The 15,623-nt window shown below is 34.6% G+C and overlaps 2 protein-coding genes and 1 pseudogene across 3 annotated transcripts; 2 read left to right on the top strand and 1 right to left on the bottom strand.

The window, feature by feature from the left end:
• The first annotated feature begins 1,342 nt into the window (after positions 1–1,342).
• Positions 1,343–2,816, top strand: LOC126590725 (uncharacterized). Its single transcript, XM_050256222.1, has one exon. The coding sequence runs from the start codon at positions 2,050–2,052 to the stop codon at positions 2,482–2,484; it is 435 nt and encodes a 144-aa protein (XP_050112179.1). The 5' UTR covers positions 1,343–2,049; the 3' UTR covers positions 2,485–2,816.
• Positions 2,817–3,320: 504 nt separating this feature from the next.
• LOC126589784 (cytochrome c oxidase copper chaperone 2-like) lies at positions 3,321–4,753 on the top strand. Of its 2 annotated transcripts, none has more exons than XM_050255181.1 (2): positions 3,321–3,471; positions 4,356–4,753. In XM_050255181.1, the coding sequence occupies exon 2, from the start codon at positions 4,376–4,378 to the stop codon at positions 4,616–4,618; it is 243 nt and encodes an 80-aa protein (XP_050111138.1). In that variant the 5' UTR covers positions 3,321–3,471; positions 4,356–4,375; the 3' UTR covers positions 4,619–4,753. The 2 variants fall into 2 exon arrangements, with proteins under 2 accessions (XP_050111138.1, XP_050111139.1); XM_050255182.1 differs by having other exon boundaries at positions 3,345–3,471; positions 4,342–4,753.
• Positions 4,754–5,434: 681 nt separating this feature from the next.
• On the bottom strand, positions 5,435–6,707 carry LOC126589785 (uncharacterized; annotated as a pseudogene).
• Between the last annotated feature and the right edge of the window lie 8,916 nt (positions 6,708–15,623).

The raw sequence follows: 15,623 nt of genomic DNA, 5'->3' as shown, positions 1-15,623 counted from the left end.
GTGAACGCACTTCTCTTTGGGCTAATTATTTAGAAATGATTTTTGTTGGGAAGTATTATTGACACTCTAAAAATCTCATTCTGTACTCCTCACAAATGTAGTTTTCTTTCTAAATATAAAAAGTTTGGAGTGTAGAATGAGAATTTTAGAATGCTAATAACAATTCATTTTTTTTTTCAAATATTTTTTTCGAGAGTTTGAATTTTTTCACCGCTTTTAGAACATCTCTGATAGAAAATTGTAAATTTTGTGACGTAAATATCACATTTACATCTTATTTTACATTAAAAATAAATCTAAATATGAGTTGTACTCCAACAAAAAAAATGTAAATTTGGATCTCATTTATTTTTCTCTCTTCGACTAACGAAACCCACATCCAAAGATGGATAACTTACATTTCTCCATTACAAGGCTTTCCGATAAAATAAAAATATAATATGTCAATCTCGAAGCAACTTGTATCTCCCATTAAAGATGCGTTTTTTTTTAAGATAAAACTGTAGGCGTTACTAGTATCTTAAAATAGCTCACGTAATGATGCTCTTTCTTTCAAATTTAAAAGGGATCTTTTGATATGAGTTCAAAGTAAGGTATAAAATATCGATAATATCGGAAATATCGGTAGTCTAAAAATACGGAAATTTCGATGGAAATATCGGGATATTATCGATATCGATAGAAATTGAATAAAAACCACGAAAATTGTAAGAAAAACTTGGAAATTTTTATTGAAACTTTGCAGAATGTTTATTTAGTCAATTATCTATTAGTTTATCACAAAAAATTGGAAGGAAATGAATTGCATGATAGATATAACTGATTTAAGTTGATTATATAGCGAGCTGTCAAACATTGTGAGTGTAGAAAATATGTAGTAATTAATGAAAAAAGTTTAAACACACCATAATTATTTATATATAATAAATTAATACAATATTTTGCACTTTATACATTGCATGGTAAGATACATGAGTGACTTAGTAAGGTCTAAAATATCGATGAAATCGGAAATATCGGTAGTCCAAAAAAATATCGGTAGTCCAAAAACACGGAAATTTTGATAAAAATATCGGGATATTATGGATATTTTAGACCATGGTCCAAAGTAACTAAAAATTGGACCTATTTCAAAAGTATGCCTATAAAATTGGACGTATTTCAAATTTTCCCAACTTAAAAAAGACAAAATATAGAATCTTCAAAAGAGGGACAAAAGTCTTTATGAGCCTCCTAAAAAATACATTTTTTTCTTAATTTTCTTCTGAAAAAGGATGTGAGGAAATATTTTCTAGATATGGTGTATTCTATGTTTTTTTGGTCAATTTAGTAATAATACAACCTAAAGAAAATTAGAAAAATAATGTAGACCCCCACAAATGTTCCAATTGATTTGCAGAACAAGGAAGAAACCAGAAAATGTTCATGAGCTGTGGGGTTTTGTAGACAGAAGCAAAGTTTAAATCTGTATAATCCTTTCCATTTATAGCATCTTTAAATTTCTGCAGCTAATAAAATCAGATAAAATAATTCACCACAAATAGAAAAATCCCTCCCCTGCCAATCGGCATGTTGTAGTTGCTGAAATTTCTCAACCAAGCTCCATTCCTCTTTCCTCTCTTCACTCTGCCAAAAATGCAAAACCCCCTTGTTTTTTTAAATCATGTGGAAAACATTGATAAATAAGATTAGGGTTTTCCTTGTTTGAGGTTTGATTCTTTATTTCAAATCTTAAAAATCTTGAAATCTTGGTCTGTGGGTCAATCTAGCATCTGGGTTTTTTGAGTTTTAGAGTGGAAGCTAAGTAAGGTTGGCTTCTGATCAATTTACTTGCTCCGGTTTCTGGGATTTGTGAAGTGAGAGTTCAGGGTTTAGGGTTTTTGATATATATGTGATCCTTTTTGCGATATTGTAAACTGCGGAGGAGAAGGGGATTCAAACTCGGTGCACAGGGGAGCACGTCTTTTCTGGCTAATGTGACTACGCCCACGTCTCGAAGTTTATTTGTGAAGAGAAGAAAGATTAGTGTTTTACTTGGGATTTTGAGCAATGGGGTTATCTGGGTTTTTTCTAATATGCATGCTCCACTCTGTGATTGCTCTGATTTGTGGAGCTTTCATGATGTTCTACTCCTACGAATTCTCTGTGTTCAGCCATGGCCATGAGACAGCAAGCAAGCTCCAAGGGTCGACGCCTCACGACCGGCTTTTGATCCGAACAGCGGATTCCTTCTCCGGATTCCTTCTGTTTGCCATTGGATTCCTTCTGTTCATGGTTGCTTTTGTCAAAGACCATAAGTTCCAGAGCTTCTTTGCCAAGGGTTGCGTGTTGCTCCACATTTCCATGGCCATTTGGAGAGTTTACTTCGAGAGGAACCTCGAAGAGCTCGCCGGAGACTGGCCAAAACATGTCGCCGGTGACGTCACATTGGCGCTTTCATGGGTGTTACTTCTTGTGTACTCATGGAGGGAGAAGTATGATTAGTAGAGAATTGCATTTGCTCTGCTGCGAAACTTCTAAGGTGCTCGGGAGTATCTTATATTTCGAGTTGTTCAACTTCTTGATCATGTTGGAAATTGGAATGATTTTGTCTAACAAAACAAATGACGTTGAATTCTGGTAACTACAAGAATTGCAGATAGAGAAAAACAAAGATAAGATTTCACTTCTGGTTAGTTTATAGGTTGTTTGGATCTTGTTAATCTTGAACATGTTCTACAAACTCTCTTGTTTATTTGCAATTTTGCACATTCGCTTGTGTCCCTGTTGTAAATTTTCACATTAAGGAATGAATAAAATGACAACAAATGCATTTATTCGTGTCTTTTACTTGGTTTCGTGACAATGTGTGACCAATTGAGGTAACTCACATTTGCATTTTTTGGAATTCATGATAATAGTTGGCTGTGCAATCATGAGATCACTCTCAACATAGTGTTGATTAATCTATATCTTACTAGAGAAGTCTGAGTAAACTTGTCAATCTAACGGCTATAATCACGTTACATTAAAGGAGATTTGTATTGTCAAAAAGTCCCCTGGTTTCCTAACAATTTACATATTGCTTTGTGTTCGTCCAAATGTTTATTTTATCACTAACAAAATTAAAAAAAAAAAAAAAAGCCACTTAGTACTATTGTCTAGTAGTATTCATTTCTCATCGACACTTGATAAATATTAATTTGAACTATTGCTAACCTATTATGAGATTAAATCCTTACTCTCTCATTTCGTGTAAATAATATCGTTTATTAAAAAAAAAAATTAAAAAATGAAACTTTTCAGCATATTTTGTGTAGGCCCACTGAGCCCAACACATGGTTGACCTTTCGACTCATACGCGGCCCAGTTTAAGCCTTGAAATTTTGAGCGGCCACTTTCGTCTCCAGAGAAACACCTTTTCGCTGCTCCCAATTTCTGCAGAAGACGCAAAGCTTCTTCGTTTCAGCTTCTCCACCTTCCGTATCATTGGTAAGTAATTCCATCCTTTTCGCATACATTTCTGTTGCAAATTTCGTTACCCTTCTGAGATCCAATAAATTAGATGTAAGGTTCCAAAATCTCTGTGGTTATGGCTGTCTTCGTGTTTGATTAGATGGGTTGCTTTAATTTTCTTCTGGGTTTTCTGTTTTTCCCTTTGTATTGGTAGTTTCTGCTAGTTCTGGTAAATGTATAGCATGTATGATGGAGTTGATTGTAGTAACAAAGTGCCCACCATGTGCTTGAAGGAATGCCAGAGTGGGTATTGGATAAAGGGTGTGTCTTGAATCTTGATTGAAATCCGGAATCAGTGTGAAAAAAGTTTATTACTTCATTTGGGTTTTTAGTTTTGAGTTCCTTCTGTAGATTAGTGCCCGTTTGGAGAATTTTGAATTCAAGTAAAATAGTAGGAAAACGGATTTTCGGTTTGAAGCTGAAAGAAGCTGGTAAATAGGCTCTTACCAGTACTTTGGGAGATTGGTTGAATTGCTTCAGTATTGAAATTGGTTCACCTTTGCTATGATATGAAAGGGTTGGTCTCAATTGATTGATTTCTGTATTTAATGGAATTTAGAGGCGTGGTTTAGTTGATCTGAACTCGTTGCATGCTTAAATAAACGGGCTTTTCCTTTACGGTGATTTCCTTCGTTTTACATGAGCTAGTGTCTAGTGATTAGGCTAATGCGCGATCAATGAATTTTAGGATGTGTTCTAGTAAAGTAAGACGCCGTATCTCTTTTTTCCATTCTCTCTGTTTAGGTAAGATATGGTGTATACCGCCCTTAATGAATACATGTTTAACATCAAGGCTGCTCTGAGTCGAAGCTGATGTTCTTTGTATTTTTTTTCGGTTTTTAATAGTGTATTTCTAATAGGTCTTCAAGAAATTTGAGAAATGGGTGGACTGCCAGCGGAATATACTTCCTCTGCCTTGGTTTTGAAAGGGTCGCAGCCAAATCAAGGGTCAGCAGTCACTACTCCTGCCCTGGACACAAAGCCGAAGAAGAAGATATGCTGTGCTTGCCCGGATACTAAGAAGCTGCGAGATGAATGCATTGTGGAGCATGGTCAAGACGCTTGCACAAAATGGATCGATGCTCATCTCAAGTGCCTACGTGCAGAAGGCTTCAATGTTTGAAGTTGCCGGAGATGGTTAAGATAATAAGTTGAAGGCTACATGAACAGTTTTGAAAGGAAACCATTTATTTTAGGTTTAGACATACAACATAATAATATTTGAACGTTGAAGAATAATACAAGGAGAGCTTCTTTATTTGACTTGTATTTTACGTAATTTTGTTGAGATTTACAGTTACGCCCATCAAAATTTATAAAGTTACAATATGTCATCTCAATATCTCAGATAAACTAATCCCTTTCTAACCTCTTATTCATGAGGAATTAAATGAAATATAGACGCCTAGTTGGCGCTATCTCAAACGAATCAAGCGAGACCATGTGAGAAAAAATTAAGACACCCTCTCCCTATTCACACCACCAATACAGTGAAATGGGATTTCTAATTCTTCGTTTTTGTGCCATTCGTTTTGGTTGCTCAAAGGAAGAGCAAACGGAATCAAAACATCTTGAAGTGCTAAATAAAGATGATCGAGCATACTAGCTAGCAATCCCTAGATCCAAAAGGGTTTCAAATAGAGAACATAATGGACATATCCGTCATATTTGTCTTCATTTTGTTTCTTAATACCAACGGTGTTAACAGAGGAGAAATCGAACATCAAACCTTAGATCAGATTGAAAGGTATATTAAACTACTTGAACTATAAGTCCATCAATATCCATAGTATTTTATGTAGGGGTACGTATATTACGTTCTCTTCAACTTCATGATTAACTGGAGCTGCATCAATTTTCATGATTAATTGGAGCTATGATGCGAAACAAAATTATGGGTGATGAAAAATAAGATGGTAATTAACAGAGCCATAGCATGTATTCTAATATTTGCATATAAATCAAAGGGCCATGAACATGGCCATTACATGACACAATCACAGAAACACAAACATATGAGTGACATGTTTTCACAGACGTACAACATGTCACTCAACAGACTCAAATACTATAAGCAAACGAAAGACAAAGCCACAAAGTTATTTTTTCCCACAAACACTTTTCATTAATTAAGGGTCTATAATCCCTTAATTAATATGACACTTTTATTAATCACATCTTAATTTGGTTCTCTGGGCTTACTGACCACAGGTGCAGTTCACACATGGGCAGGTTGTGCCACACTTGCACTTTCCGTCGTTCTCGGCTGCAGGAGCGTCCACGACGACGGTGTCCATGGAGCTGCAAATTAAATCAAGATATATTAATTCTCCATAATTAGTCTTTAACATATAGTCGAAAGGAAACAAAGGGAAGAAAATTTTAGACTTGAATGTATTGAAGCTTTTTGAGAAAAGTACCGGTTCTCAGTCTCCACGATCACCAAGTCGTAGCCGTTTCCCTTCTTCCTGCAATTTCAAAGAATTGGCATGTTAATACTTGGATGGAATGTATACACCAACTAGATCGAAAAAGGTGAATCCAAAATGGAACACGTTAAATGCTAAAAGAAAAATATCATTAAACTGTAAACTAAAATGTTTGGTTAAAATCCTCCATCAATTCTTTTGCATTTAAGCAAGTAAACTACCTTATATAATCTTGTTATTAAGTGAGTAAAATATTAATGAATAGTCCTTGTAGAAAACAATTATGAGGATCCCTTATATTGGAGAAAGATTCAGGTGTCACCAAGGACACATTTCACCATATTCTTATAGCACTCGTAACATGACATGATTTGACTAGCGCTATAGCTAGGGTTTAGTCTCTGGTGATACATCTCTGGTGTCATACCCTCAAGGATATCCAAGATCTCCCCATTTGTATGGTCTATATACATGAGAAAAACTTTCACAAGACAAGTACACCATCACCATAGCGTCAAGTGCTAATTATTTGTTGTGCATGAGAGAAATTTATACTTAACCTTGTATGCAAGAATCAAACATCCATAAATAAACTGATAAAGAAGCACTACTTACACGCACTGGGAGCTGTCAGCACAATCGCAGTTGCCGCACTTGCCCGACATGTTGAAGATAAACTTAAGAACTTGGAGCTGAAGATGTGTTTAAATTAGGGTTTTCGCTTGAATGGTATTTTGCTTGCTGTATCTCCAAGCTCTGCACCATCGACCTGAATTTATAGATGCATGGGATAGGAGGTGAAATTTTTCAATGTGATTGGAACACAGGTGGTACATTACGTGTCACTATATAAATTATGGAATATGTGTGTTAAAAAGTTTATAACTTGAAAAATACAAATTATCATAACTTATATAAAAATACGTGATGTATCATCCGTGTTCCGGTTACAAATAAAAATTTGCCGGATTGGAGAGGGAAGCAGCAGGGTGCTAGTTTCCGAGGTGGGCCCTACAGGGTAAGGTGTAGGTGGGGCCCCCGAGGCTTGAGGGAAGCACACGTCTCTGGAGAAACGTCCGAAGGAATCTTGATAATGGAGGCCTTGGCCTGCTTTCCTCCTCTCGTGTCAACTTCAGTTCCCTTTCTTAGAAGACGACCAAATCACTTCGTACACACGCATATTGAGATATCTCTCTCTCCTCTCTCTCAAGTTCTTAACTCATGAATTGGGGAAAGATAATAGATTAAATGTTGTCACTATTAAAGCTCTTTAGTTTGAAGTAACAGATATGAGCGTGCACTTTGGCCATTGTGAAAGATTGATAGGAGAAACTTGCATGTAATCAATAATATATATGTATTTTTGTAAATTTCTCGTATCGTGATTAAGGATATTTTTAAACTTGAGTTTTTAAGATTATTTTTGAAAGAGTAAACTGTTTTCTAACAACCAACATACTTGTAATTGTTTTTAACAATGTTTATGGATCGTAAAAGCACATGACATTGGCTTCTGAAGAAAATATTTTCTAGTGTTTTTTAATAAATACTAGCAATTGAACACATGCTATGCATGTGCTTATTAAAATTATAAAAATAAAATTTATAAAAAAAGGCGAGGTCGGATATGCTATGGAGTGATAGGAGGACGGGGATAGGGTTATTATGTGAATGCTCTCACTCATGTTCTTGTATAACTACCATGAAAGCAGAGATAGTCTCCTAGGTTGCAGAGCAAACGAAGAAGAAAGAGAACCTTTTTTTTTTTTTATGAACTGAACAATATGATCTTACTTACATTCGGTAAGAAACGTTCAAATACTTATACTATACAATAATCTTCTGTAATTAAGATTAACATAACAACTCAACTAATCATCTAATTAAACTAACTAAATAACTTCGATGGCTAAAATCATATGTAATTGAGTGCATACTAATACCTTGTCCTTTTAAACCCTTTATTTGAATAAAAATTGTAACAATGTTATCCAAAACGATCGGTTCTCCTCCACTTTATGACAAGCTTAGGATCAAAACTCACAAGTTTTTATTGTAGGACCAAAGATTCAATTGGACGCAAATCCTAGGACTAATGTTTCAAGTTGACAACTTCGGATTGAATAGCTTTGCGTTTTGGAGTCTTGTAATTTTATTATAATTCGCAAGCAAATGTGAAGGACTTTTATGGAGGCCAAAATTCTGCTACAAGCCATTTTTTTTTTCTTCAAATTAAAGAACTTAAAAGGAGGGACAAAATAACAAGTCAGATATATGACGGTGATTTAGTGCCACAATATTAATTCTTTTACACAATAAAGAGATCGATCAGAAGAAAGGGTACTTGATTCCGTGAATATATTAGTAAAGGAAACAACTTAAATCTTGAATAACTTAAAATTTAAACAATCAAATATCAGCTTTTTTGTGTTTTCTTACAATTTGGTTTGAGGTGATTTCACATTAATGAAGAAAACAAAAATGTACTAATAATTTTCAAGGCAATTGCTTCTCCGAGTAGCTAGCTTTGCTTTCAAACAATTTTCAAAGGAAGTACAGCCTTACATTCCCATGTACATTATTTTTCCATGTCTTTATCCACAAGTAGGGAAGAAAGAAATATATCATTGCACCTGTCCTCCTCATTGCTACTCCACTTTCTGTATAAACTTTAAACCCTTTCTAAATCAAAGTTTGTATGAATACCGTCACATTCTGGCTTGGGTCCACCACATTCCGGGCCCGCTCTACCACCATAGCACCATATTGTCCGTTTTGAGCTTACCATTCCCTCACGGTTTTGTTTTTGGGAACTCACGAGCAACTTCCCAGTGGGTCACTCATCCTGGAAGTGCTCTGGCCTTCTTCTCGTTTAACTTTGGAGTTCCTCCGGAACCAGAAGCCAGTGAGTTCCTAAAGGGCCTCGTGCTAGGTAGAGATGTGAATATACATTTAAGGATCACTCTCCTGGACGATGTGGGATGTTACAAATACTTTGTGAATTTAAAGGAAAACCAAAAAGATAAAAAGAAAAGGCTCAAAATTCTTAATTTTAAAATTTGATTCTTGATTGTTCGGATTATTAAAATCTCCGGCAATTTTTTTTTAATTTCTTTTTCAATGTTTTTTAATTTTAATTTTTTTTAATTTTTTATCAAGGCCTATTAAAGCACCATATTATCTTGGTACGAACTCTTACTATCATCATGGACAGAGCCACCTTAGGCCCAGAGGGAACAAATGGCCCCACTCAGTTTTTTTGGTACACAAAAAAATGTACATGTTTATGACATTAGCAAGATGTATAATTCTTGGTTAATGGAAGGAGCAAAGAAATTTGACCACTAGAGGAGAAAAGAGTGGGGTTTGCGCGTGGCTTAGAAAGCTATATATGGAATCAGAGTTTGGATTCTTCAATGTGACTGGTCCTAGCCAATGGAAAACGAAAATTGACATGAGCAACCAAACCCACAAATTCTCATATGAGATTGAGGCCATGAATCCCTCGATTTCATTAACCGTTCATAAATAATGTATTTTTGCCTGGTTCAGTGTTTAGAATTGATTAGAATATAAACCTACTATTATATATATTTTGAGTGCACCAATCATGAGACAAACTAAATTTCTTTGAGCTGCAGAATGCTTATAATCTTAAAAAGGAAAAATTTCTTACATGTAAGAAACAATTCTTTATGGTAGAAATTTCAGTTTGATGTCCCCTCGGGGACACAATATGGGTGGAAATAAATAACTCATTAATTTACGAAGGTATTCCTTATTTTCTTAAATATTGTACATCATATTTAATTTTTCTTTTTACGACATACAATTCAATGTATATGTTTAATCAAGTTAAAATTCCTGAATCTACTAATTTTTCTCAAAAATAGATTGTACATTGTTCTAATGTACTACATTATTCTATTTTATGAACATTTAACCGAGCAAAAAACTCTATTTAGATAAACCAAAGCCATTATAACATAGCACATCATACATACAACAATGACTTCTCATCTGAAAGATGTAAATAAATAAATAATGAAAGAAGATAATCGAGGTAGCACTAAAAAATATAAGCAATATGTATTATAGTCGAATAATAAACATTATGTATCAACAAACTATTAATTTATATATTATTGTGGACCTATATGAATTTTTTTATAATATATATCTTATAAATTTAGCGAATCATTAATTTAGCACGTTGTCCCCAAGTCGGGACTGGTCAAAAATATTATTTAACTGAAGTTATTAATTTATTGGGTATCATATTATCGAAGTTCTACTATATTTTCTTTTCGATAAATATGAAAATTTCCTTCAACCTCAAGACATTGCAGCCGAATCATTGTGGTAAAATCAAGCCATATTTTAAACCAATAACTTCATCTTCCACTACAAAGGTATATTTGTTGGAGTCTAATAAGTAATAACAAATCCAGCTATTGATTTTTCAGAATAACGAATTGAACCATCAAAGTTTAAATTCTAACTATTTGTTCATTGTGATTTTCGCATGATATTCCTACTTAACATTTTCTATATTTCCAAAGTAGCAATGTTAATTGTCTTCACTATATTATAGGTTTCTTCTCGACAGATGATATAAAAAATACTACCAATCAGCTTTAACATTTGGTTGACACCATGTCGAAATATTACTATTGATAATGCTAGTTGGACACACAAGTAGACATTACCCAAATACCATGATAAAGCTCATATGTATGAAAAAAGTGTGTCAACAAGTATGTTAATTTTGTGTGTTAGAATGGTTTATTGTACTTGCGACACCCTACACTTGCATTTTAATTATTTAACTAAATTGTACGATGAATAGGGTTTAAACCTTGTAATTCAATTTATGATCAAAGTGATCAAATTTAATCTTCGTAGTTGAAAGATTTACCAAAGTTCCATTTTATTTAAAGCTATAGTGAATTTCTTGATACTCATTGTGGTGGGACCAAAATACATAATAAACAAAGCAAAAATTAGAGGAGAGAGCTAGGATGCTCTAGAATAGATGGAATGGGAAAAAGCTGGAGGAAAAAGAAAAGAGAGGAAGGAGGAAAGAGGGGAAAAAGGGAAATACCCAAAAAATGGGATAGGTTCTTAATCTTGAGATTGAAATAGGACAAATTGCACATTATGCACAAAACTGAAATTATTAAAATACCCACATATAAATGGGTTATTCCTCACTTTCTCTCACCCATTTTCTTATTTGTCTCTCTCTACTCTCTCTCTTCCTCAAATATGTGAGCTCCGATTTTGAAGAGACGGAAGTCCAAAGAGAGGCGAGAAGAGTGAGCTGGGTTTTGGATTCACCTCATGCCTCTGATTTCAAACAAAGGGATATGAGAGAGAGGTGAGAAGATTGAGTTGGGTTTTGTACCATATTTTCTGTTTTGGCTGGAAAGTTTCACTTTTCGGGCGACTGTCAGACATAGTAAGGTAGGGTGTTTAGTTGCAAGTTCCTTCATCAATGATTTATGGAATAAATGGGTTGTTCCTTCATCAATGATTTATGGAATAAATGGGTTGTTTGTAAGATAAATTAATACTTAGAAGTTAAATTAGGGTTTGTGTTTCATGTTGGGGCATATGGGTCGTGGAATAAAGTTCAAGTTTTGACATGCTACAAGACTGGGATGGAACAATTTCTGGTTAAGTGTCCAATTTCAAAAATTTGTGAAATTTTTTTCCGTAATATGCATGTGGTGTGCATGGCTACATCTTAATATGAGAAGTAGGGATGTTCACTAGTTATGATGCACGTATGTTGTGCCTCAGAATTTAGCGAGTATGACCACAACCTAGTTGGCCTCGGTGAAAAACAAAATTAAGAAAAAACTTAGAGGACGTTAAGGGTCATGCGTGTCCATGAAATAACAACAACGAGTATCATGTTTTCCACGTGCACGGTTAAGCGGTGGTTGATATACGTAACAAGACTTTTCAAACTATCATTGTAACCTTATATACCTAACAATTATGTTTTAATTGTATCCACTATACCAATATGTTGCCGTTAAAGTTTCTCTCATTCTGTGCATATCATGTGCATATACTGTACATATTATGTGCATGTGGTGTGCATATACTGTATTTTGTGTAGATGGTGCGTATTTACATCTTTGATACTCTTCGCATTGACATAGTTTACTACTTTTTACTTTGATTCAGAGGCAGGCCCTGCAAATACGAAAAAAGTGAACGAGTTCGTGAAACAATTTCCTTTAATTCAGTTGGGTTCTTTCGTGCCCATTCAAACTGCAAATTTTTCAAATCCTTGAAATATTTGAACCCAATCAAATTTGATACCAAATTCAAATTAATGAATCTTCGATTCTTCATATAAAGTTTAGGATCATTTATCTAATTGCGTCATTTTTCTGATTTCGAAGAAAGAGCTGTGAGCTGTAGGTTTTTGGGTTGAGCGCAGATCTGTGAGCATAACATGTGCATGTCGTGTACATACAATGTATGAGTGAGCTTAATACGAAGAGAGCGAACGACTACGCAAAACAATTTCATCCATATCCTTCTCTCTTCCTTCTTTCCACTCTGATTTCTCTCTTTTCCCTCAAAATTATCTCTTCTCCAAAAGGTAACTGACCTTTAATACGTTTTTTTTCATTTAATTGTAGCAAAAGCCAAACCCTATTTTAGTGCTTGTAAATTTGGATGGAGAGAGGGAGCAGAAGGAAGGAGAAGGCAGAAGAAATGAAAATCCAAATATAAATCAGAGATATGATAAAAAAAAGGATTTGGGTCTCCTCCAAGAAACACCAAACCAATCAACTTTAACTCCAAAATTTCATCAATCAAAAAGCAAATTTAAGCAAACCCAGTTCACAAAACCTATGAATGAAAAGGTAAAAATTGAGGAAGATGAGTGGGTTAGAGAGAGAGCTCTTGTGCATATTCAAAATGTAGAGAGGGGAGAGAGAGAGCGCTTGGATGAAGAAGATGGGTGGGTTAGAGAGAGCTCTTGTGCATATTCAATACGTCTAAGAGAAATTTCCTTTTAAGATTGATTTCTTCCATTCCCAACTACCCAACAAGCCATGGAAAGCTAGTGGAGCTCCTCCACATTCAAGGCATAAAGTTCCCCACAATCATATAAAAGCAATGATGGATGGTAATTAAACAAAAATGATATAATGCAAGAGAATAAGAAGATGAAGAGGAAGCCACGAGCTATTTTTTAACTTAAATATTGCTTACTGCAACAGGTCTGCATTATATATGAGCAAAAAGTGAAGACCTCAATTGATAAAGATGGGGCCAAATTGAGAAAATTGGCAAACAACCATGACTGCACATTAATGTACATTTTTTCAAACTCATCAACACGTTAAAGAGAGATTTCCAAACCCTGCAATACACCTGTAGACATGTAAATTTCATTGCATACAAATGATGCATCACAAAGCTCCATATGACATCTGACTCATTACAAATGGACAAGTCATCAATGACATGTGGCACAAATCAAGCAAAGGAAACTTAAAACTTCCCAGAATTCGGCCAAAGAGAGAAAACCTCTCTTAAAAAAAGGGCAAGGGTTGAAAGTGTTCTCAAGACCGGAAAGAAAGTTAAGGCATCTTCACAAAACAAGCAAGAATTGAAGATTGCTCACAAAATAGGAAACAAAGACCTTATAATTCAGCCAACGGAGTAAAGATGGTTGAAATTAAGACACAAAACATCCCTAAATTCTCCCATGGACAAATTAGGATATAAATCAAAGTCAAATCAACCCAAAGACAAGCCTTGAGAGACCTATAAATACAAGGTCCTCCCATAAGCATAAGGGTCGAAAATTCTACATTCAGAAGAACCTCTGCCAAATCTTTGAAGACTAATACGCTACCAAAGCTCTCTTCTAAGAATATTCAACTAAAGCTGAAACTTTATGTCGACCAAAGTTGAAGCACTCACTTGAAGAATCAACAAGCACTCGTGCTGATTCCTTCAAGGCTTTGTTGCAAGCTCAAAACTTGTAGCAAACGTTCGTTTCAAGATCAAGTCAACAAAATTCTACATCAACATCATCTTTGTTGCACCTAGAGGTGGAGACCATCCACACATTGTTTCAAGCTCAAAACTTGACGCAATCGTTCAATCGTTTGTCCAAGATCAAGTCATAGCGATCCTTGGATCAACAATCAACCATTTACATCAAATTTGAAGATTGAATTAGAGAAAAAGTTGTAAAAAGAGATTGTAACCTACAAATTCAAATCAATACCAATCTACTTTGTACACGTGTTCTTGTTTCATTCGATACAGAATTTTCGTGTTTACAACACAAAAAGAAATTTTAGAAACCTTCCATACTTCAAAGAGATATTTCAGAACCTTTCAATGACTAAACAACTTTAATTTTAATTGATTTTTTAAGAGACAATCTTTATAAGGTGATTTATAATATGAACGGTTTTGATCATAAAAACAAAGTTATATAAATCGGCAACGGATATTTTGAGTAGGAATTCCTACTCATCATTTGAGTAGCCAAGTATTGTTCTTTTTATTATGAGAATGATAACATTAGTGGATTAGATACTTAGTTGCTAGGAGGAAGGAGAATTGGTCAAGAAATCCAAACCAATGTGTAAAGGCATGATTACTTTCTGTCAATGTAGTTAAGCACTGGATAAAGGATTGTTATTATACATAAAGATTTCCCATTATTGTTCTAAATAAAGGAATGCAAAGAGGTAAAACAGAGAGTGTAAAAATCAATCACTCCCCAAAATGAAATAGTTATCCAATGGTCCCAAAGAATTGCAGATGACATTAAAACTCATAATTGCTTGAAAAATAACAGAACCAGGATATTCTTTAAGATAACATCCGTGAAAAAGGGATAAATTTTGAAATTTGAAATGACATAAAGAAAACCAAATGTGTGTTTCTTCTTCTCCATTGAAAGAGAGTTTGGACTACCACAGTGGCGGATATACAGAGGGACCTGGGAGGTCCCAGGACCCCTCGACGACCCTAAATTGCTGCTAGAAATTTTTCGGGGACCCCTCGTACTCGTACATGAGGTGTGTTATGTAATTTTTGGGTTTGGTGGTTCTGTTCTTGGGAAGACGAAAGGAGGAAAGATGATTAAATGAGTCTCTCTCATCCTTTCCCACATGACCACCCTCAAACTTTCCCATTTAATGTATTTTTTAATTGGTCCAATCACGTTTGGACAGCTAGCATCAAGTTGATCTTTCCAAAAAAGAAAATGGGTTGTCAGTCCCTAGGTGTATTTTTGTTAATTGGTGTGGCTGCCCTTTTTATGCGTCCAATGCCTCATTTTGCTTTCTACACCCACATATTTAACACACTTATTTGTCTTAAAATTCAATATAAATCAATATGATCTCTAAAAGTATTATGTAAATTACTATGAACTTGTAATTATTTAAACTTTTATCTTATACCTTAAATTCACCAAAATACTAAAGGTATATAATAAATTTACTTAAATCCGCCTAGACCGCAAGCGGATAAGAAAGAAAATAGGACCTTTTTAACAATTGGTATATGTTTTGTGTTTTTTTTTTGTTAAATGTGTAGTTTAGAAATAAAAAATATGGAGAGATTTTTCAAGCCAAAGCCAATAGCATCATCTATTTGTTCATTGAGAAAGATGGTTGAGTGACAACTTAGTTATTTATA

The sequence above is a fragment of the Malus sylvestris genome, chromosome 11 (genome assembly GCF_916048215.2).
Source record: "Malus sylvestris chromosome 11, drMalSylv7.2, whole genome shotgun sequence".
Taxonomy (NCBI): domain Eukaryota; kingdom Viridiplantae; phylum Streptophyta; class Magnoliopsida; order Rosales; family Rosaceae; genus Malus; species Malus sylvestris.
This window is presented reverse-complemented; position numbering and strand designations above follow the sequence as displayed.